Raw genomic sequence first — 24709 nt, forward strand, 5'->3', positions numbered from 1 at the left:
GTGTACATTAATTATTTGAATACAAAATAAAAATAAAAATTACATATAATAAAATAAAACGAAAGATTTTTTTTAAATATTTTTTATTATTATTTCTATAAATAAAAAATATATATTCTAAATTAGTAAATTGATCAATTAACTTTAGAAATTTATATGCAACATAATTATATAATAAAATAGAACGAAAGATAAACAAATAAATAATAAGAATCACTAAATTGAGAATAAAATAAAATATATAAATTTATGAAGAGAATGAAAAATTTGATTAATACTTAAACTATAATTGTTTTTATTAAAATTTGTAAATGAAAATATCAAAAAAATAAACAATGAAATAAAAAAATACATAGAGTCACAGAGAGTTATATAAAAAAAATAGAGAATTTAAAATTTATCTTTTAATGAAGAAAAGATAACCACTAAAAAAGGAATGAAAAAAGAAGGTTGAAACTAAGAAAATAATTTAAGAGAATAAAAGAATGATGACGGTTGGAATTTAAAAATAAAAAAAGATTAAATTTAATTAGGTTAATTAATAGTTAAAATAATAAAAAAATAAAGTGAGTTTAAAATTTTAAATAATTAGACTAAGTTTATTTGTAATTGAGTCATTTAAAATTTAAATAGAAGCATATTATAAATTATATATGTATATTTTAAAAAAAAAATTAAAATAAGAGTGGGGACAAATGCCCCCTCATTATACTACTTAGTTCCGTCCCTGATTGAAGGGATAATACAAGACACGAAAAATGCGTGGCCTAATGGACTCAATGAAATTTCAAAGAAAAGGATAATAATCAAGACTTGAACGTGTTGTAGAGTTTATTTTGACTTATATATAGAGTATAGATAAAACATAATAAATAGGTGTATATAGGAATTTAAATATTCAACCTAGTTTGGTACTTTTTTTCTTAACAAATATCAATATCATTAAAAATTATTTCTTCATAACAAAAAAAGTAGTCATCATCATGAAAAAATTGAAGGATAGAAAAAACTATTTTTGAGGAAAAGTATAAGATGTGTTTGGAAAAAAACTATTTTTGTAATTGATTTTGTTTGATTTGAAATTAATTGAATTGGAAATGAATTATAGTGTTTAGAATTAATGATATAAAAAAATTGATTTGATTTAAAAAAATAATATAATAACTTAAGCGAACATTTTTACTCTTTGTTTATCACACAAATTTTTATAAAAATATGTATATCAACATATTTTTATATAAATATTTATGTTGTTTAACTAATTTTTTTTCATACAAAAAAATTGGCACAGAGTGGAAAAGGGGTATAATAAAAGAGAAGTTGGAAATTTTTTGGCGTTTCACTGTTCTTGTTTGTCCCATTAGTTATTCGTCAAAAAGAGAAAGGAAACGCACAAAACATGATATGATTCATCTTGACCAGGAAATTACCTTTTTTTTTTGTCATAATCTAATTGTGTTTACACACAACCTTGTTGACTACGAAAGGGACTCATACTGAATTGCCATTATTATTTGTAAAACAAATTTAATTAGAGAAAAAAGATTAGTGTTGTTTAATGGTTAAAATTAAGGCAAGTCACGCGTAACACATTCTAGATTACGTTTGTGAATTTTTAGTTTTTAAGGAAAAAGAGGTGGAAAAAATATTTTAAGTGTGTAATAAATTTGTTAAATGATTTTAAACTTTTGGAATGTTAGGGAATTAGGAGAAGTTGAAAAATTTTGTATGATAAAAAATTTAAAAAATAAATTTAAGTTGGACATGTTAAGTTTGATAGAAACAAAAAAGGAGGTGGTGTCTAAGTTCGATGTAATATAGGAGTTGTTGTTAATATAGGATGAATTAATTTTTAAATTGATTAATTGTTATAAAGAGGATATGTGGTTGTGTGTAGAAGGGGTGATAGCTAAGGATAATTTTCATTGTACTATTTGTTTGGTATACAGACTACATGTGAGGGTTGAGAAGATTTCTATATGGAAAGAGTTGAGTTATCTTGTAGGGTTGTGTCAGGTACTGTTCTGTTTTTTGAGAAATTTCAATGAAATTTTGCATTTGGAAGAAAGGAAATAAGCGAATAGTTTGCCAACGTCTGTCAATGACTTCAGAAGATGGATGGATGATTTGGAGTTAGTTGATTTGACGCTTAATGATCACAAGTATATATGGTTTAGAGAACAGTCGTGCAGTCGTATTGACAAGACATTGGTTAGTGTGGGCTGGCTTGATATGTACCCGGAGACGCGACTGAAGGGAAGACCAAGAGGGTTACCAGATCACTGCCCATTGATAGTGGAAGACAGAAGATAATTTGAAGACCCTAGACCGTTTCGTAGCTTGGACTCGTGGTTCACACATGAAGAGTTTTTGAGAATGGTGAAGGAAGAGTGGAGGAAATTAGGAGATGGACAGTTCTTAGATAAGATGAAAGCGTTGTCAGTACCACCGGGTAGATGACATAAGCAGCATTTCGAGGATATCACTGAGAAGATAAATAAGTTTAAGGAAGAGACAAAGAAGGTGGATGATATGGTCAAGAATGGACGTTATGATGGTACAACGGAGGCAACGAGAAGCGCGTTAGTAAGGTGCTGTGAGAAGTGGTATGTTAGGCAGGATATTCACTGGAAACAAATGTCTAGATCTCGGCATGATGAGGAGATGGATAGGACTACAAGGTATTTTCACAATATTGCTTCGACAAGAAGAAGGAATAACAGGATTGAGTCATCGGTGATTAATGGGAGACAAGTCCGGTCCGACGCCACCCCGCCAATGCCGCCTAGCCTCTCCTCGTCCCGTTTGCGCTCCGTTGCAATGTGAGATCGTGCCGCACCAGCCTCGTGCATCCTCCTTCCTGCTGCCCACCCGCTGCTGGCCGTGCAGGCCCCATCGCAGCCTCACCGTGCCCGGTAGTGTTGTCTATGTCGCTACATTTTCATACGTGCATAACCGTCACATGTACGTAAATGGGGTCCAACTTGAATGAACCGCTTTGTGATGCCTCGTTGTCATTCACCAACGACAATTCCTCTCATTCACATGTAGTCACCAATAAATAATAAGCCAGATGTTCAGTTCACTAGGTATGCGAATGATTAGCCTAATACTTATGCGGCTAGTTTGATTGAGTAGTTACTAGTAATATATGTCGGATGTTCAATTCAATAGATATGCAGATGATTATGTTGATTTTTAATTGGATGGTTATATATTAGGGTTTAGGGGGTAATTTGGAGGGTGGAGTGTTTTTTCACTTGGGCCAATTCTAAAACTCATTGTTCACAAAGGTCTTGTCTACCTAGCAACACCGCAAAATATCGATATTTCCTTTCAGGGTTTTGTTAGGTAGACAATGACTTTTGTAAACAATGTGAACAATGGTTTTTAGAATTGACCCAATAAAATAAAAAAACACTCCACCCCTAAATTATCTCTTAAACCTTAACATTAGGATAACCATCTGCACACTTAGTGAATTGAACAGCCATTGTTAACTATGCATGAGTAAATTGATTCAAAAGAAATAACCATCCAATTAAAAATAATAAACATAATCATCTACATATCTATTGAATTGAACATCTGACATATCCATTGTTCACATTGTTTAGTATTTTCATTGTCTACCTATACTTTTTCTTTCAGTAATCTTAACTGTTGATTTTAATTAATATATATTATATATTTTTTATAACTAAAATTAACGGTTAAAATTATTGAAACACCGATATACTTAGTACACTTGAAAATTTTTCATATACTTTATACACTTTCAAGTCTTGCTCTCATACACATAGTGATCTAAATCTTGATATTGTGTGGTGTGGTTACTTGGTAGAACCTTGCAAACTATACTAAAAACAACGTCAAGTATTATTGATGATGCTTTAAATCAAAACTATGACTTTGGAAGGGAATGGAAGGGAAAGGAAGGGAAAGGATCAGAGAAGGCTTTGCAGTATAAAATTTACACCTCAAAGTTCAAAGTTTAAATCCTGCTCTTTTGAAACTTGAAATTTCAAACATACGGTTACAAAGGGTTAATCAGTCATTTAGAACATAATCTGCAGAAAGGAAAAAACTGAACTCTGCAATCGATGTTCATCTCTGCAGATGCTTCATTCCCTTTTCCTTTTCCTTTCCCTCTCCCTCCAAAGCACACCACCCAGATGTTTCAACTGTTCCAGACAGCAGAACAAACGGGACGTTGCATAAGAGAGGGGAGTGTGTGTTTTAGAAAAAGAATGGAAGAGTGTAAGAAAGATGTGTTAAGGAAGGAGGCATATATTACTCTCTATTTTAGCAATACTATTGAGCAGAAAACCATAGATGAGAAATATACCGATGGCTGATGCATGTTGGGTTTCTTATTATATTACTTTTTGATACCATCAATTGAGCAGACAACTAGAGTAGTTGCAGGATCATGCATGTCATACATATGCACGCATTAATTGTCCGTTTCAAGCTGCTCAGGTTCCTTTCTCTGCTGCAGTTCACCCTATAAATAATAATGTCATTGTACAGACACTTAAATGGAAAAGACACCTAGACGAAATTAACTGTTAATACTGCCATACATTAATGCAAATTTCAAGAATAATTACTCTTATTTACCAGTTTTAGCTTCAAATCGGAGATAGTCTGCTGTCTCTGATGAGCGAAAAATTTCAGTGACTGAAACAACAGAAAGCACACCACTCTAAATGAAAAAAAGGAATACAAACAATGGGAAAGAAAAAAAATATATAAAGGATTTCGGTGTGAATTTCCCAAAGAAAACTAGGAGATTAATGAGATGCTAAAGAAAGAAATCTTACTCCAAGTCTCTGCATTTCAAGAGATCTTTGCAATGCTTTTCTTTTGGTTAGGAGATTTTTCGCTACCTTTTCTGAAGGCCGTCGATAGTTTTTACCACGGTAGATAATGATTGCATGGCCCTCTTTGAGTTTGTCAACTGAAACTAAGATTCCACCACTCTCAGTTTCCAGCATTTTCGCAGTGTAGATGACCCGACTGATTAGTCTCTGCTTGGTGATGACCTTCACAACTTCTCTGTGTTTCCAGTGCTGGTGTAGGCCTTCCAATACGCCATCAAAAATTCCACGCCTACCTGTATTTTTTGTTTAGCATAAATTCTTAACGAAAAAAATAATGAAGCTTTTCCGGTGAAATGAGACCGGTGTGGCCGTGGGGGTGAAATTTTGTTTACCAAGCACTAACAAACCACTCATCTTCAATCCTATATTTCGGAAACATTGTCTCTCCTCATCAGTCATGATTTCTATGTCTGCGTCCTTCTCTGCAGGAGTCCATGCGGCATCTAACTTTGCTAGTTCTGCAGCCGATCTCTCTATTTTCTTGTTAAGCTGCAGAATCCATAAATTAATTATAGAAGTGCCAGTAGATAAATGAAAAAGGAAAGAAAGTCAACAAAATGAAATCTCACAATGAAAGCTTTGCGCTGTTGCTCTTTCAATTGCCTCTCCAATCTATATATTTCTGCTTCCAGTTGAATATTTAAATCTGCCTTGACTTTCTTTACATCCTTAAGCATCGTTTGAATTTCCTCAAATTCTGTTAAACTTCCACTTGTACTTGTTTCTTGTTGTGCGTAATCACTAAAAGAAATGGCTTCATTTGCTCTCATTCGTGCAACTTCTTCGTGAAATTGGTAACTTTTAAGTTCCAATTCTCTCTTTTCTACCAAAGATGCAACATTGCTAGGAAGGAAATCATTTCCCCTGTAGAGAATTATGTAATACTTGTTACGCAACAACAGAACTCCCCCGGTTAGAAGCTGCATTGCAGATATCAAAGTTATACACATTTGTTTCTAATACAAACCAATTAATATACAAGATGTTAAAGGATAGTCCAGTGTCCCATCCACCACTATCAAATACTAAGTATATATAGAAGCTAATCATCAAATTATTTTTCTTAAAAAAAAAGATGGTGTAAGACTGTAAGGGATGATTTTAGCTAAATTGAATTACAGCCCTTCCCATTATATTGGGAGAGAGAACAACTAAAGCCTTATATGCATAATATCAATGACTTAAGCTCAACATAGATTGTCTTGAAACTTGCATATATTGAACAATAGATTGTCTATCAAACTTGCCTTCAATTCATTGGCCATCGATTCATTGTCAGTATTTGGAACCCCAAACTTGATAGCAATTTTTGCAATAAGACTCTTCTCCCACAACTTCAGGATAGCAGCAGCTAAGCCTTGAAGTCTTCTGTTCCTTCCTTCATATTAAACAGACAATTATTTAATTGACCTTATGCATAAAAGGATAACCTTGAAAGTAGTTCTGAATATAGCCTAATAAAGCTATTATTAGTTGACAGACAACTTATTATGATTTTCATATACATATATTGATTTGATTCATCAATCTTCAAGCAATTACTTCTTATTACAGACACTGCTTTTCCATGTATGAGTAATTACTCAAATAGCATCAAGAACTAATGTATTTAGGTGTTCTATCTAAATTGACATTGATGAGGTGGCTTGATTAAGAATCCAAGGTATAAAACAGAACATAGCTCCTCACACTGTTGAAGAATTTTCATGGACATTAAAATAAATCATTGACCATAAACCGGCAACATGCAGGAGCGTACCAAGGACAAAATGGACTGGCAAAGGTTTTGCAAGCTTCCTGAAGTATGTTAACTCATAATCAGTAATTTTTGCACTTGAATAAGGTGGACATAGCCTAAATGAAGGCTTAAATCCAGGAACCGTTTCTGAAAGTAGATCAGCATCTACCGGAAGTGGCTTGGGATACCACCAGTCGACGAACCGAGGTCCTAAGCCATCCAATAATCTATCAGTCTCCCTCTCATACAATGATCCACTGCAATTCACTTCTTGAATGCAAGTTGATGCGGAATCATTATCGTTACCATTCCGGCTTGGCATGTCATTAGTATTGTTGGATTTAACTGACTCCACCATGTTTGTTTCATAAGGATTTTTAGTTTGTCCACGAATATAGCGAGGATAAACCTTTGGAGCACTTGTAGAAGTCAACTGATAATTGCATCCTCGGTATACAACAAGAGTATCCTTCCTACTCCAGACAACCAAGCCACCAGTCTTCAACTATCCACACAGGACAAACACTAATGTAGCCATCAGATAACATCGATGCTCAAAATGAACCATGCATAATATATAACAGAACTAATTATCCAAAAGTCAAAACAAGAATCATTAATACTAGAAGATTCATACAATTATTACAAGTATAATAGAAATTTCCTGCTTTTGTATATCAATACTATAGCACATTCGCTTGAAATATAAGAAGTCAGTAATTTCTTGTTAGTGAAACTTGCTCATATCAAAATCTGGTTCAAATCTTCAACTCTCAAAATTGGAAATTCTACTAAACTAAAACAACTGCCAAACCAAGAAAAGGAAAAACTTCAGAGCAGGGAGCTTGGCCCAGATAACCCATCTTTGCTATCATTATCAGTCATGTCAAAGCAAAACATGCTAACACAATGTTTCTAACATCCAGCAATATGATCATTGAAATCAATTTAACATGGAAGACTGAATATTCTACCAGAAGATTCAAAAATTATACTCCATTTTATACAAGCATATACAAGTAAAGACAACAGTTAAGGACAAGAGCCCAACCTCGACAATTTCTCGGGCTCTATCCATATTCTTGCATAAGGGGATGTCAAATTTAAGCATGGCAAGCTCATTGTTCCTCCAAGTCCTTTTGATTTCATCCACAACATCTTGTGTAACACCAAGTTTCTTAACCTTCACCCAAATTCTCATCTTTGCAGCCTCGCTTCTAAGCCTCTTGAGAAGCACTTTATCAAGAGTTAAATCAGCAGCAGTCACAGGCTTTTCCTTCTTCAACCTCACAAATAAAACACTCTTCTCATCCTTCTCCCATGGCATTCTCCTCTTACACCTCCTAACCTTCTCATCATCATCATCATCACCATTCTCCTTCAATTTACCAAAATACCCATCAAAGTTTTCATATTTTGCTGAAGAATCCATCACAGACACATTCCTCTCCCAAGGCATTCTCTCCTTGCTCCTAACCATAACATTCTCCTCCAATTTCTCCAAATACCCTCCAAAGCTTTCTTCTTTTGCAGAAGAACTTAATTGGGTCTCAGCTGAATTACGATTTCTCCTAAGCATCTCAATGCTTCTGGCAATTCTCTTCATGACTTTCTTCCCTCTGACCTCTTTCCTATGGAGGGCCTTATCAACACGCTCAGATTCTTCTTCTTCTTTATCCATGTGGCGCTTGCTGAGCCTCTTGTTTTTGGGCTTAGAGAGGTCAAGGATGTCGTGGGGTTGGAGAAGAAGGGGACCCTTCATCCATGGAGGTGTTGGAGCTTTCACTTTGATGGTGATGGAGGAAGCATCAGAATGAGAATTGTTGGGGTCTTTGGGGATTGGAATGGAATTGGGATGGTGGTGCTGATTCTGATTGTTGTTGTTGAATGAAGAGGAAATGCAAGGGTAAGAGTATGAATGCGTTGATGAGTTGAGAGATAGCTGAGGATGAAGTGAAAGGAAGAACATGATTCAGTGTTGACAAGTTTTCTCAGTCACAACAGTGCCATGTAATAGAAGTGAGCTCAAGATTTTTATTTCTTTGGTTAACCCGAGGTTCTGAAAACCGAACCGCTCATCAAACCACTGTAGCTACAGGTTTACTGATTTATTGGTTCAACCGTTTTAACTGAAATATCAAATAACTGTTTTATAATAAAATAATAAATAAAATATTAAAATATAAATAAACACACTAAAACATAATAATCTAATATAAACTTTAAAATATCATTCAAATTAAAAGTATTACATCAACTGATCAACCACCCACAGTATTATAATTTTATCCAAATACAATCTTAAAAGTCAAATAACAAAAGAAACAACCAAACATAAAATGACAACATCAAAATTTGTGATCAATCATCAAAATTCACAAAAACATAAACTAAGATAAAAAAAATGCAACCAATGACGAGAAAAATATATTAAATTGATTGATACTATCATTTAGTCAATAAAAAAAGTTTAGTAAACACAACTCGATGACAAAAACAATGAATTGAGATCAACAACATAAACTAAGATCAAAATAATAATAATAAGATCAAGATGAGGAACAACAAACCACATCAATTTATCAAAGAGGGGTGCTAGGGGGCCAGCAACTTTTATATTTTGTAACCATCAATTGGCCATTAATAGTGTTTTTAATGGTGTGAGATTAGACTTTCTCTTTATGAAATTAATAAGTTATCAAAATATCAAGACCAGCAAAACAACCTAACAATCCTAATTCACAAGGTCAAGAACAGCACCACAACAACCATTTATCAAATTAACAAGTTAATAAGAACAAGTTAATAATCAAAACAAGCTAACAGAACAAGTTAATACAGCAATCCAACAACGAAAACAAGAACTAGAACAGCATCCTACTAATTAAAACAACAACAAATTAAAACAGTAACTGAACAATTAATACAAGAAAGAAGAAGGAAAAGAAATTACCTTGGCTTTCACATGTTCTGAAAATCAACAGAGGAGGGAGAGGGAGCTGGAGCTGTAAACCTTGACGGAGATGGCTGAACAGAGGGCTCGAACACGCGACGAAACCGAGGGTGAACAGAGGCTGGAAGACAAGGGCTGGAGCGCAGAGGAATGGCGGCTGAACGGAGGCTCGAACACGCGACGGAATCGACGACGCTGGAACAGCGCCGATGGCGGTGGTGGCTGGACAGGTTGAAGAACGGCGATGAGATGGAGGTTGCAACTTCCTCTCTGCTGCGTTCGAAGCAAGGTTCTGGTCTTCTGGAGTTGAGAGGCCACCGAGCTGAGGGTCAGGGAAGTTAGGACTCAGCACTTTTTGGTTTCTCCTTCTTTTTTTTCAAAACCAACCGGATTCCGGTTCGTTCGATCGGCCGGTTTAACAATTTGAGACTGGTTTTTGAATAAAACGGTTTTACCCATTAGTCGAATGCTACCACTAACGGTTCTCGTTTCAACCGATCGATTCGAACCAATTTTCAAAACTTTATCGTTATTGGTTTGGTGAAAACTCATGTGTAGTCAACTTCACATGAAATTAATAGCTAAAATCATTAAATAATTTGAATGATTTGACTAAATTTTTATTTAACGGTTTTCAATTATCTTCACATAAAGTTAAGTGCACATGAGTTTTCACCTATTCATTTAGAAGACGTTATGATATTTTTTTTTAAAACTAGGATATACTTATTTTTATGTGAAATTTATATTTAAAAATTATTAGATAATTAATAAATTTGATTAAATTATTATCTAATAATTTTTAACTATTAACTTTACATAAAAACAACTGTATATAAATCTTTATTTTTTTAATTCAATTCATCATATCCTATTATTATGTTTAGGCCTAACATTTGTGAAACAAAAACAAATCGATCAAAGGAAAAAAACTTAATAATGATGAAAATTATGTGAATAGTATTAAATATTTAATTATTTTTGTATTAAAATTTATAAAGGTAAAATTAAATTAATATTATACTCTTTTTTGTTAAAATTGTTCAATTTAAGATTATAATTTAAAATTTAATATTATTTAAATATTATAAATGAGATAAATATTTAAAATTATAAATATGATAGATATTATAAAACAAAATAAATTATTGTTTTTATTTGTGTCTATAAAATTTAATATACTTTGTATGCTTATAACTAATATCCAAATATAATTATTAACACGTATAAAAGAAATATCTTACAATAATAAATTAGGGTGTGCATTCTAAATATCAGATATAGGCTCAAATTTGGGACATATATTTTATTTTAATTTTTTAAGTATATATTAAGAATAAAAAAAAATGGACCATACGTGTATTTTTATTTGTTTCTTTTTTGGTATTGATAGACCAACTTAGATATTAAGAATAAAAAAGAACGGACCATGTTCTTTGATTTTTGGACAAATAAATAGAATACGGCCCACGTTAAAAATGCAAAATCATGCTGATAATGAAATCCATATGAACAGTAGAGACCAAATCACAAGTCCACCACCCACAAAATTGATTTCATTAATGAGACACAAAATTATATTTAATAGATAAAATATGAATATAGATATTGTGTTTAAAAATATTAAATTAGTATATTTTTATATCGTTTTTGATAAAAAAAAGATACAAAAATACTAATAAGGGATATAATTTATTTTTTTTATTATTTCTATTAATTTTTTATAATTATATTTTTTAACATTATGTTTTTGTTTTTAAAGTTTTTGTGTGAACAAAATATATTAAATTAGATTTTTATAATTTATTTTTTATAATTAATTTATCACTAAATAAAATACAAAAATATTAATTTTTGTATTTTTGTCTTTTATATTTTATTTTCAATGTTTTATTTTATTCCGTATTCATAACTAAACATATAGGCTAAGGTATTTTCGTACTTTAATTTGTCTCATGTGATAGACTTAATACATGGGAAAAACTTACATGCATTGTCTATGAAATTAATTATTAAAAATTATTAAAAATTTTAATATATTTAATTAAATTATCATCTAATTAATTTTAACTATCAATTTTAGGTAAAAATAAACCCACGTGAGTCTTTAACTTAATACATTTCTTGTTTTAAACTTTCTATCTCCAACAAGAAGAGTAATTCATTTCATACCATATGCATTATGCAAAAATACTTAGCTAGGTGAATCATTCATAAGCGTGCAAATTATTGGAAACTTGGAGAATATTTTGTCAAAAGATATTTTCGTCCGATAATGATGATAATCACTGTGTCACAGCGTTCACGATCATGTATGTTCCTCAAGTTAGCAACCTGATGAGATATTTTACTAACTTGCATGCATTATATATGATATATCGCACGTTAATAATAGACCTTAATCGGTTCCACTTAGAATACAAGAAAAATTAGTTACCTAAATAATGCTCCAAAGTAAAGTATATATAGTCGTGCATGCACTATTATTTACTGGTACGGGAGTGAAAGGTCCTCTCATATTCAATAATAGTCTATGAGAGCATCTTAGCTTTGCAGATTTGATGTCTCAAATATCCAACATCTCACTAGCAACTTTGCCTAGAGTCACATGCTTACATTAATGAGCTTTTGAGTACTTTATTTACTTTGTCTTATATCGGGAACTCCTTTTATTTTTATTTTGTTTTTAAAAATAAGTGTTTAGGTTTATTTGTTAAAGTCAAGAGCCATGAGAATTTATTATTTTTTTGTTATTAATTAATTATTAATATTTAAAAGTATAAAACAAAATATATTATTAGATTACTAAAGTAAAAATATTTAGTTAATAATTAAATAATAATAAAAAATAATAAATTCTGATAGTCTCTTAATATTTTGCGTTAAATAATTTTTTATCCTATATACTATATTATTTTGGATTAAATGATATTTATAGCAACAATATTCCTATATATTTTATTGATTGTTTAAAATAAATAATCTATTATATTAATAATAAAACTATGAAAGAATAAGAAAAAAAATATGAAGAATAGTGTTGATTGATTGAATTGTATAATACGAAGGTAAAACTAAATATATATAGAATATTAGCTTACGAAAGATAAAAATAAATAAAGATAAAATAAGAATAAATAAAGATAAAATAAAATAATAAAGACTAAAATTGTAACTGAATTTATGTATTTTGTTGAGTTGAATTTGTGGGTCGCTAAACTTCTTTATTGTTATCATAAGCTAAAGTAGAAAAGTAGTTTAATAATTAACTATAATCAAAATAGATATTATTAGAAATATGATCATTTATATTATTTTTTATTATTTTAATATTTTGATATAAATAATAATTTTATAATATAATATTAAAATATTTATGACCAAAATAAAGATAAATATAATAAAAAATATATTTTAATTTAAATTTTTAGGATAAAAAATTTCGTATCGGTTATCATTATTACAACATATATAGATATAGATATACAAATTAAAGCTTATTACCATACACAATCTAACAACTTATTGTATTATCACCATATGAAGAGTAGCATAACATAATTTTAAAGGAACCCAACATATATATATATATTAGACTTTATTAGAAACAAGTAATTAGGAACCACGCGTATATATAAGCAATCAAGTGTGCATGTCATCAAATTTCATCTTATTAATTAGAGAAAAGGACAAATAGGTCCTGACCTTTTGTTCCGCGGACATTTTCGTCTCTAACCATTGAAAAATACTTTTAAGTCTCTGACCTTCACAAAATTTGGACAGATCAGTTTCTAACGGAGACATTTGGACAGATCAGTCCCTGACGGAGGCATTTGGACGGAGGGACTGATCCGTCCAAGTTTTGTGAAGGTCAGGGACTTAAAAGTAATTTTCAATAGTTAAGAACGAAAATGTCCGTGGAACAAAAGGTCAGGGACCTATTTATCCTTTTCTCTATTAATTATTAGATAGATTAATCTTCCTTATATTATGATCATCAGGTTCAACAAGAGTCCCAAACATCCAATCCATCCATATAGTGAAGTGGCCATAGTTATGGCGATATGTCACGTGATGAACAGTGTGATAACCAGAACCCATTATAGGCCAAAATTTTGCATTAATGCAATCATGACTGCTTGCTGTCCAAATGCCTTCCATGAACAAGATCACTAAATGTGTTGAAAAATGCACAGGCACAATGAACAGAGCAATGCTATATGGTAATGCCTGCAATATCCCATCAAGTGGGTGCAACGCCAACCCTAACACATACATATACATTCACAAAACAAAGTTGTTAATTAATTTGAGTTCATATGAATTTAATTAATTTTCACCTACAGTTAGTATAAATTAATTTATATACACAAAAATAATTAATTTTAAAATTATTATTTAAAAAGTCATCCAAACTCATATTATATACACATTTCATAAACCAATTAAGATAGAGTTTGACATGGTATACAAGTATAAAAATAGAGAAATAGAAAAATTATGGTCTCTAATTTTCTTTTAAAAAATATATAAAAATTAACTTCTGGTAACATATGTATATAAAAAATATTATTTATACCAAAATTAGTCATTATATAATATATAATATATAAATATATATGTTATTTAACGTAACTTATTTTTAATAAGTATTTATATTTTAATATATATTTTATATTAGTAATTAATTTTGATATATATACACGTAGTTAATAAAAAAATGTTTAGAACTAAATACAAATTAAAACTAAATCATTTAATATTATGATTATGGAAAGATCATTATTAAAAATGGTTAGAAAATTCGATACATTTGACTAAATTATTTAATATAATTTATGTTTATATTTTAATTATTATCTTTGCCATGAAAATAATATTTTAAAGTGTATAGTCACCATTTAATATTATGCATGTTTTTGTTCTATATTAGTTTAGGTGGAAACTCAAGTGCAGTCGACTTCAGGCGAAGTTGATACCTGAGAGCCGTTAGATGAAAATTCAGTCAAATCAGTCAAATCATTTAACGGCTCTCAGTATCAACTTCACATGAAGTCGACTTCACTTGAGTGTTCACCATTAGTTTATGATGACTCACCGGCAAATGGGGAGAGAATGTTGTGTTTGTTGTTGTAGATGTGATGAGGAGCATGAAGATGTTTGTAAAGTGGTTTAATGTCATGAAGCAATTTGTGCATCCAATAAATTCCAAACTCTACAAGAATAAGATAGAGTGCAACATAAACAACATAATGAAGCCAACCAACATAATGCACTCTTGGAAAACACCTTGTCCAGCCACCTTCTGTTATGTATTCTTCAATTGTTGGAAGCAAAGTATACCATGGCAATGCTTTCATTGAAACTTGTATTTGCATTAGCATGGCTTCGCTAGATGGAATGGCTTCTGAAACAGATAATTAAGATCCAAATGTTGTGAAACAAAAAAGAAAAAAAATTGTTATTAAAAAAGAAATGAAAAATAAATAGAATGTTATAGAACATCTCATGTTATAAAACCACTCATCCCAAAAACTTAAGCTGATTTTGGGGTTCACCAAGAATCAAACTCTTGACTTTTCGGATCTAGAGCTCTAATACCATGTCATGATACCACTTATCCCAAAAGATTACGCTGATGGAAAAAAGTAACACTAATGGTTATATCTCTAATACTCCCAAAACCTCCATTGTACGCATTGTACAAATATTACATTGTTTCCCATACCTTTCCTAACATTAATTTTGACTATCAAATATGTTCTTGATCTAGCCAGTAGTCAATGAGTTATAACTTAAATGACATATTTTTTTTCATACTCATTTAAAGGACGTGGGTTCGAGCCTCTCTATTTTTTGAAAAAAAAAATGTTCATGATCTATGTAAATTAAAAATTAAATTAAAATTAAAGACTATAAAATATTCAGAAAAAATGTTAATTATTCATTATACATTATGTAAAAATTTGCCAATGATCGATGCACATTGCACCAATATATATATAAGTTATTTTATACATAAAGTGCATACAAATTATATATAAAAAAATAGAAAATAAAAGAAAACATAGGAGAATTATATATTAAAATGGAAATCTAGTAATATAAAATGTAGATTCTAATTAAAGATTCAAAAAGAAGAGATAGATAAAGATAAAAGTAGAAGAAGTAAAATTAGGGGATAAAGCATTTCTAGGTAATATATATATATATATTCTTCACCTCTAGGGACATAAACGTTATTTTTCCAATGATAAATATAGAAGCTCCAAAAGAAGCCGGGGATGAAGTACATAAGGAGTCCTCCGATGTAGTTGCGCAGCCATGTTTGGAAGAAGTGGGGTAGTGGGACCCACAACTGCTCCGGCAATAGGGTTCCGAGCAGAATGCGATTGTAGAAGTTACCGTCCTCCACAAAAAGTTGAAAGTAGCCACTTTCATCGTCCATGGAAGCCACAACACAATACAAAAGAAGAGAGATATATAGATATGATTCTATGAAGAAGAGAACAACAAGTAATTAACAATAATGATTTAATTCATTTGTAGCTTTAGGTTGTGATATATATTTACGAGGAGTAGGCCAGTAACTTTTGTGATTTGTAACCATCAAATAGTCATCAATGATGATTTTAATGGTATGAGATTGGTGTGAGATTTCATCTAATAGTTCATTTTTTTTTTCTGGTTACATGCTGGCTAGAATTTGATAAAATTGCTGGTCCCCTAGACTTTTCCTATATTTATATCGAATTTTATCTCACATTCTCTAAAATAAAGAATAAGTTACTCTTTGTGACATGTCTAATAATTATTGGATAGAATGGGTTAATTATTTATCGTAGTTAATAATATTAATTCTTATTGGATAAAATATATATATAACAATAAATAGATATGAAATACTTTATAAATAAAGACTATAAATTCTGTTGTTTGATCTATTTTTTCAGCTTCTCCTAATGTGCTTGAATTTTTGTTTGGTTTCGCTCAAATGGCCTTATACCTCATATACAAGAATGCAAATAACAAAATTGAGAACAATAATGTATAAGGTCCTATATTAGTTGGGGAGGAGAATGAAGCATGCTTTATAAAGGTGTGGATATCTCTCTCTAACATAACGTGTTTTGACGAGTAAATGTGGGGACTTCAGCTATTATTCCTATCATCAAACACAAAAGTACCAAAGCGGACATATCGTACTAGAAGATGGTCTGGGTTGTTACTAATAATAATGATCAAGTTTGATATGATGTTAATGCTATGGAAGACTTAATGGTATTTAGGCACAGGCTAATAAATGCTATATAAATATATAAATATCAATAATAACATTATAATATAGGGAGTGTTGTTAATTTCCATGCATTTGACTATGTATTAAATTAAACTAGTGACTTTAGAGAGTTCCTATTTGGTTTGGTTGTGGTTATTAGTTGCAATTCAAGCAGAATCTTCAAGTTCTCCATGGTCAATTTAGCAATTTAAAAATGAAGATCTTGTTCGTATATTAAAATCAGTTACTAATATATTTGTATATAAATACATATGAAATTTAATTTATTTTTAATATATATTTATATTTTAATATATATTTTATATTATTAGTAACTGATTTTAATGATTAATTTTACTGTATACATAACATAATCTATTTAAAAATTGTTATTAAGATGTAGTTGTTGTCTACATAATGCAACAGATCCTAGATTCTGTTTCATAGGCTATATGACTTGTTTGGGTGTAATATTTTAAGACTATTTTGACCATACATATTTCATATATCTATGTTTAGAGTTTAATTTTGTTGTAATAAATATATGTTGGTTTGGAGAAATTTTTTTATTCAGAAAAATTATGATTTTTAAATTTTTAATAGGCTTAAGGTCAGAATTTAATTTATAAAGTTTCTTTGGTTGTGCTAACTATAAGAAATAATCAATCAGATTACTACAATAAAGACATAAAATCATAGTTTTTCTTATAAAGACACAAATATCTTAATCGTTTATAAAATGGAAAATGCTAACCAATATTTTTAATGAAAATAAATGAAGGATTGGTTATTACTGTTGAGTACACATGCTTTCTTTTCTTTTCTTTTCTTTTTTTTCTTTTCTTTCTTTTTTTTTTCTTTTTCTTTCTTTTTCTTCTTTCCATTTTTTCCCCTTACAATGACTTTTTAAGAATGTCTTTAACTTGAGTCATAGAATATCTAAATTATTAATAATGCTACGCGTAGTTATAATAACTATTAAACCCAGCTTTGGCACCACATTAATTAATTAATTAATTAACAGTCTCTATCGTAGTTTAACACAAGTGTTACTCAAATTGCAAGCCCACCTAATTTTATGGTACTTATTCAGAATGTGGCTATTATATTTTGCTTCGGTTTTAATTTATATATCATTAAATTTTGTTTTTAATTTCAAAATATTTGTTTTTTTTTTCTCTTTTAGAGGAAAAAAACAACTTAAATTGCCATTAAGAATTTAAATTTAATTACTAGATTATTTTTTCTTCTATTGAATCTATACTCATCCCACTATGGCACTATTAGAATATCGCCGATATTCTTTCTTCATGGAAATTATTCCAATCTATTAGTCGGTATAAAATTAAGTTATTATTAGTACTAATTTTAGTTATTAATATTTAAAAATATGAATTAAAAATATATTATTAAATTATTAAATTAAAAAATTATATTAATAACTAAAAACAATAAATTCTGTTAATTTTTAGAAATTTTGTTCCCTTGATATATTTCTATCAGCATAGATGTAAGTGGCGGAGTCATATTCATGAAAAAGGGGATAATGGTCCCTCTCAAACTTTCAATTTTTTAGTTTAACTATCTTTTAATTATTAATTTTTCTCTCTTTTTAACTTATATTTTTTATGTTCACCCCTTCTAAAAATATTTCTAACTCCACTCCGATCGTAACAAATTTTTTTCGTTATTTCATTTCTTTTACCAACGAACTAGTTCTAAACTAAGCTTTTTTTATCTTATTATATTCATTAAGAAAATGTAGAAAAACAAATAGTAAAAGATTTAACTAACTTATGTTTTAAAATATATAATAAAATTATTTATTGTTTTTTTTATAAAAAATGATAAAAATTTTTAATTTTTAATTTTTTTTATGCATTTATTAAAATACATTATTTACAATTTTCTATTACTAGCAATTTTAAGGTATGCCTTTAAGGCATAAATTAGCCAAACCTAATAGTAAAATTATAAAATCCTAATATAGGCAGATATCTTTGGGAATTGTGTCAAAAAGTTTTTATTTTATTTTTATTTATTTATTTGCAACACACGTGTTGGGGATCCAATCATGCATTAACATGGGCACATAACTGCAAATTGAGCTAAAAACAACTCAATTCTCTTTTGAAAACCCTAATAAGGCTGCACCCAATTTCGATCCATTAAACAATAAAAGTAGCTTTTGCTTTGGATTCATTGGTACGTGCCAACGGTGAGTGAATTGTGGCCAATTTGTTACACGTGTAATCCAAACAGTGGTTAGTACTGGCACGTTTGATTTGGCAGCATGCATGACTAGTCATATCAATTGTCACGTCATGTTTGATCATGTGGTGAATATTGCTTTTGATGATAATTCTTTCATGCAATCATTAACACCATTCTATAATTGATGTATTCCATTACCGTCTTTCTCTATTGTTTTTTTGCCATTCTTCTTTTTCTTTCTATTTTTGGAGGGTGTACGTGTAAAATATTGAGAGGAGAAGACTGATATTTGCATTCAAAGAATATTCATATGTAGTTCTCTTTAAATATGTGAAAGGGATGGTAAAAAAATTTAATATATTTAATTAAATTATGAGATAATAATTTTAAGGCCAAATCGCAGTATTAAATCAGATGGGAGGAGAAATTACATGATTCAACTAAACCTAAAAATGAGACATGGATCAACCAAAAGTATATCTCTATATAATTCGAATCAATCTAACTCGATCGAATTATAAACAGAAATAATTCGAATCAAGGTTGTTCGAATTATGAGGGAGGGTAACTCGAAGCTGATCAATTCAAACTATGCATGTTAGGTAGTTCAAACCAAACTAATTCGAATTATACGGTGAGCTATTCGTTATGCAGTTCGAATTTAGCTGATTTGAATTATACATATATAATTCGAAATTGGCTGTTTCGAATTATGAAGCCTCGGACGTGTATAAGTATGGTGTGAACGTGAATTCCTCTTATTAGAGTGAGACAAAATGGCTAGTGATGAGAGTTTTGTAGTGTTGGTGCATTATAAAGGGTCCATTAAGAGAAAAACACGCTCTGGTGTGAAGTTCACTGATAAAGATCCTCTGAGTATGGGAGCCACCTAATGTGAATGTGCAGTGGTTGCCGAACTTATCGGCAAATAGCTGAGTCCCTAATAGCATTATGATATAGGCCCGGGCATACCTTCTAACAGTGGGCTCATCGGCTCCCTCAGGAAGCTCTCCAAATGTCTCCTGAAACTAGCTGCAGTTCACTGCAAACTTCTGGATTTGGTTCGCAGGAGGTAACACACCCAGCAACTCCTGGAACCACACCCAAGCTGGCTGACCACCCTCGACGTACGTCTGAAAATCTGTCAGGCAACCACTAACATAATGTCCATCGATCGGCAGTCTTAACTGATACGCCGCGTCCTGCAGTGTAATAGTGCACTTCTCGAATGACATATGAAACGTGTGCGTCTCCGGATGCCAGCGCTCAATGAACGCACTGACCAAGGGCTCGTCTAGTATGAACCATCTCTCGTTCAGCCTTGTAAGATGGTATAAGCCAACCATCTGCAAGTACGGAACATACCTCTCATCCAAACGCATACCCTGCTGCTGTCGCATGCTCGAAATACATCGTTGGGGCTGCATACAGAATGTACCAGAATATAAAAACCACTAACATCATTCACTAACAAAACCACTTGTATAGCAATCCTATCTAACTTAGCAACGGTACATAACGACTACCATTCTAAAACACCAAAGGTAAAAATATATAAAAAAAAATAACTGATTCACTCCTATTTTAAAAGAACAAGTTCGCACTAACATCTTCATTAATAACACTAGCTATATGGGCTACTCCATCCAAACGATAAAGTCGGTTTGGATTATTCCCCATCGACTAAATATTCTGCTCAAGCCTTTGTTGGAGTCGTACGGGAGTCCTTTTCTCATGAATTTGGTGGGGCATGGATTTAGAATAGTGGTTCGAATGAGGTTACTTCGAACTCTTTATATAGGCAAGGGCTATGTAATTCGAATGAGTAGAATTCGAATTACCAATGGCAGCCAAAATAGGAGGTAATTCGAAACAGCCTGTTTCGAATTACTATGTACACGAAATTGTGGACTAGTTCGAATGATGCTAATTCGAACTAGTATGTGTTAGTGTGTGTAATTTGAATCAGGGTTATTCAAATCAGTGTGTATTAGTGTGTGTAATTCGAATCAGTGTGATTCGAATTACTATGAATTGTGTAATTCGAGTAGCTCTAATTCGAATTATATAAAAAAATGCTCTTGGTAGAACTTTGTTACATTTTTATCTTTGGTAAAATTGTGTAAAACCAACCTCTAGTTAATTTATATGCATTATTTGTCTTAATTTTAAATTATTAATTTTACATAAAAATAATTTTATGTGAATTTCCGTCTTGCTTTCATATTCATAGCCAATCCATCACTGAAGGATTGGCATGTTGAATGTTGGTATAAAATTAAAAATAAATAAAAATTTAAAAACTTACAAAATTATTTAAAATGATTTTCACATGAAAGTGTAAATTTAAAAAATTATTGATATGTTATATATAATAATATGTTTAATTGAAAAATATTTTATTCACTTTTATGAACCATAATTAAGCAATTTCTTTTTCTTTTATATTGGCCTAACCTAATAATGATCATATATTTTTCTTTTAAAACACATATTAATATTTAAACTTATATTTTACGTGAAAATAGTTATAAGTATTTAATTTCGTGTAAGATTTCACCATCAAAAAATTATTCATGTATGTGTAACTACTTATATTAATATTCGTCTACCATTTGTTGCATATTTTATTATAGATATACCTAAATAATATATACAAAAATCACAATTAAGACTTTATATTTGCTACCGAAACTAAAACGTAAAACAAAAATTTGAGACCTAATCTTAATAGACAAGTTAGAATGTGAGAAAATATTTGGAAGAGAGCAACACAAAATTCATATTGCTCAATTATTCTAAGTGAATATATAACTAATAATACGTACAAAGTTTCACTCAGTTAATACTAATATTTTATTAGAAAAAATATAGGGTACCAACATATTATCTGACAATTTATTGCCAACAATAATTAATTATCATATTTTAAATACATATATAAAGAGACACATTCAGAAAATATATCTATAAAGATACTTCTATTAAACACAACCATAAAAAAAGACATTTTTATTAGACACATCCACGAAGACACTTCCATGAAACACTCTTATAAATAAGAGTTGGCAGAAGTTGGCAGACATGCTATTGGTAACGTAGCGGGACCGATTTTATTAAAAGGAAAAATATAGGGTACCAACATATTATCTGCCAATTTATTGTCAACAATAATTAATTATTATATTTTAAATACATACATAAAGAGACACATCCAGAAAATATATTTATAAAGACACTTCTATTAAACACAACCATAAAAAAGATATTTTTATTAGACACATCCACGAAGACACTTCCATGAAACACAGTTATAAATAAGAGTTGGCAGAAATTGACAAATATGCTATTGGTAACATAGTGGGACAGTTATTAAAAAAATATAAATTAAATTAAAAGACATAAAATAAAGATAGAATATTCGATCTTTGATCAAGAATAAGATTTCATGAGATTAATTAATAATGAATATAGTATTAGATGTCATCATATTCTTGAATTCATAGGATATGATATCCTCTTTGTCTCGTATTTCCTCTATGTTGAGGTTTCGTAATAACCTATAGATTCAATTCTGATAATATAGAACTTATTGGAATGTGTGTCATGAAGAAGAAAAAGATCTAGGAACAACATGTGTGCAAATAAAGTGGAAGTTAAAGTGACCAAATAATTGAATACTATGGCCAGAAATAGCCAAACAATTTGGAACGCCCTTAGAAGGAACCCAATCCTTTTATTCTAACAAGGAGAATATAATGATGACGCTGTTCTCTTTTCTTATCTTGGTTTTTGGTATTTTAGGATTAATTTTAATGTTTGATTGACATGACAAAAATTAAAGTGGTGGTAGGCACATCGAGTCACATGTGGTTTTTAATTTATTTGTTTAAACTTTTAGAATAAATGATTTCATAACATAATATCAGTTTAAATTTTGGTGAATCCTAAAAAAAAAAATCCTATACAAAAGTTATGACATTCCTTCCCTTGGTTGGTGTACATACCTCCTTGGAATTATTGAACCTTAAGAGTGATTTGGAAACTGAATTACGATTAAGATAAATACTCCTTCAAGGAGTTAGATTGCAATTAAAGACATAATTTTGGCCACATACTAATTAAACTAATTAAGATAGAGTAATGTTGTTAGGGAGCCAACTTTTTTTCAGCTAATAACACTAAACAATCATGAGAAATGATTTTGGTTGATTTTTTACTGTAATAAAGCAATCATGTTATGAAAAAAATATAAGCTACGTAGATGCTACTATTATTTTTTCTCTTTATTGGAAAAGAAAAAGAATTTGAATAGTATCTTTATGAAGGTTTATTAACCGGTTAAGAAGTATACAAATAAAATTTTCTTAACATTTAATTTTACTGCAATCAATGCATTGAATTTTTTATTAAATTTTTAATACAAAATTTAACTGAATTGTTAACTGATTCGGATGATTTTCGTGAAAAATAGATTAAGTGAAAAATAATAATTAAGATGAGAGATTCGGGATAAATAAATTTGTGAGAAAAAATACTTCTATTAATGACAAATAAGCAATACAAAAACTAATGATGAGAAATAGAGGTTGAGAACAAGTGTCAAGACCTCCTTTAATGTCACAAGATGATGAATGAGCTTTGTTTAAAGTGGATAGGGATTGGTTAATGGTTGTCGAGTGTTTTTATGGAACACCTGAATGCCAGTTTTTACTCGTGAAGGTGATGAATGAAATGAAGAACAATGAGAGGAATTTTGGGGAGAGAAAAAGATGGGATTTTTAGCTTCTCAGCTTCAGAAAATGAGAAAAAGGTAGAAAGTCCTTTAAAGAGGTGGCTTGAGGTCCTTTTATAGTGTAATATCATAGTGAAAAAGAAATCTATTGTCCAATGGTTATAGTCTGATATCAGACCTACTCCTTTTATCCTAAATATTTTTTGGTATTCCCGTCATTTCAATTTTTTCAACTGTTCGATGAAAAAAGTTGATTTCCACAAGTTAAACTAAAGCTCATAGTATGTGACATCAGTGAAGAGACATCTAGTTTTGTTTTGTTTCAACTAAATGACGCTCTTTATACTCTAAATCCAACTAATCAACTTCTACCAATTTAGTTCTCACCGAAGAGAAATTCAATTCCTCAACGTGCTATTTTGGGTTCCATTCTTTTACCCAATATCTTTAGGAAGAACTTGACTCTTGTTTGACCATGTTTATAGGTCATTCTTAAAATTATTTATGTAAAAAAAAAAGTTTATATTTTTAGTACATAATCATTAACAAACACTAATTAGAAAAATTCTTCTTGTAAATTATAATATTCTTGACTTAATGATAAAAGAATATAAGTGGCATACAAGTGCCGCAGTATAGCGGTAAAAGAAGTAGCTCACCCATGTTCGGTTCTTGCATGAAATTGTTCAATAAAATGGATAAAGATAATAAGTAATGTAACTTTTTATCGTCATGTTATATATAATAATCTTTAATGTCGTAGTCATCAAATTATGTTGTAGTTGTTTACGTAGGAAGTATATAAAGCAATAAAGGGTAATCTTTTCACGTTACATGGCCAATTGGCCATTAGTTAAAACATATGCTTTAATTTCTGGTTATTAATTCACACCCTTATTATTAT

At 30.3% G+C, this 24709-nt stretch overlaps 2 protein-coding genes across 5 annotated transcripts; both read right to left on the reverse strand.

Annotated features, from left to right (window-relative positions):
• Window positions 1-3736: 3736 nt before the first annotated feature.
• Window positions 3737-9924, reverse strand: LOC107635712 (chloroplastic group IIA intron splicing facilitator CRS1, chloroplastic). Of its 4 annotated transcripts, none has more exons than XR_015880922.1 (10): window positions 9578-9924; window positions 7676-8753; window positions 6646-7129; window positions 6134-6264; window positions 5456-5806; window positions 5219-5375; window positions 4827-5119; window positions 4624-4683; window positions 4349-4507; window positions 3737-4070 (listed from the first exon to the last, which is right to left on the reverse strand). XR_015880922.1 is itself a non-coding variant. In XM_016339265.3 (9 exons), exons 2-9 carry the CDS (start codon window positions 8591-8593, stop codon window positions 4457-4459), a joined length of 2445 nt encoding a protein of 814 aa, XP_016194751.1. In that variant the 5' UTR covers window positions 8594-8753; window positions 9578-9924; the 3' UTR covers window positions 3737-4456. The 4 variants fall into 4 exon arrangements, 1 of the variants encoding a protein (XP_016194751.1); XR_015880921.1 differs by having other exon boundaries at window positions 3737-4087; window positions 4208-4507; XR_001619292.3 differs by having other exon boundaries at window positions 3946-4184.
• A 3610-nt stretch (window positions 9925-13534) lies between these two features.
• On the reverse strand, window positions 13535-16025 carry LOC107637475 (delta(7)-sterol-C5(6)-desaturase-like). The gene is made up of 3 exons (XM_088485131.1): window positions 15800-16025; window positions 14676-14984; window positions 13535-13842 (listed from the first exon to the last, which is right to left on the reverse strand). The coding sequence occupies exons 1-3, from the start codon at window positions 16023-16025 to the stop codon at window positions 13535-13537; spliced, it is 843 nt and encodes a 280-aa protein (XP_088341257.1).
• Between the last annotated feature and the right edge of the window lie 8684 nt (window positions 16026-24709).

This window comes from Arachis ipaensis, chromosome B4 (genome assembly GCF_059453495.1).
Source record: "Arachis ipaensis isolate K30076 ecotype BB chromosome B4, ASM5945349v1, whole genome shotgun sequence".
NCBI lineage: Eukaryota > Viridiplantae > Streptophyta > Magnoliopsida > Fabales > Fabaceae > Arachis > Arachis ipaensis.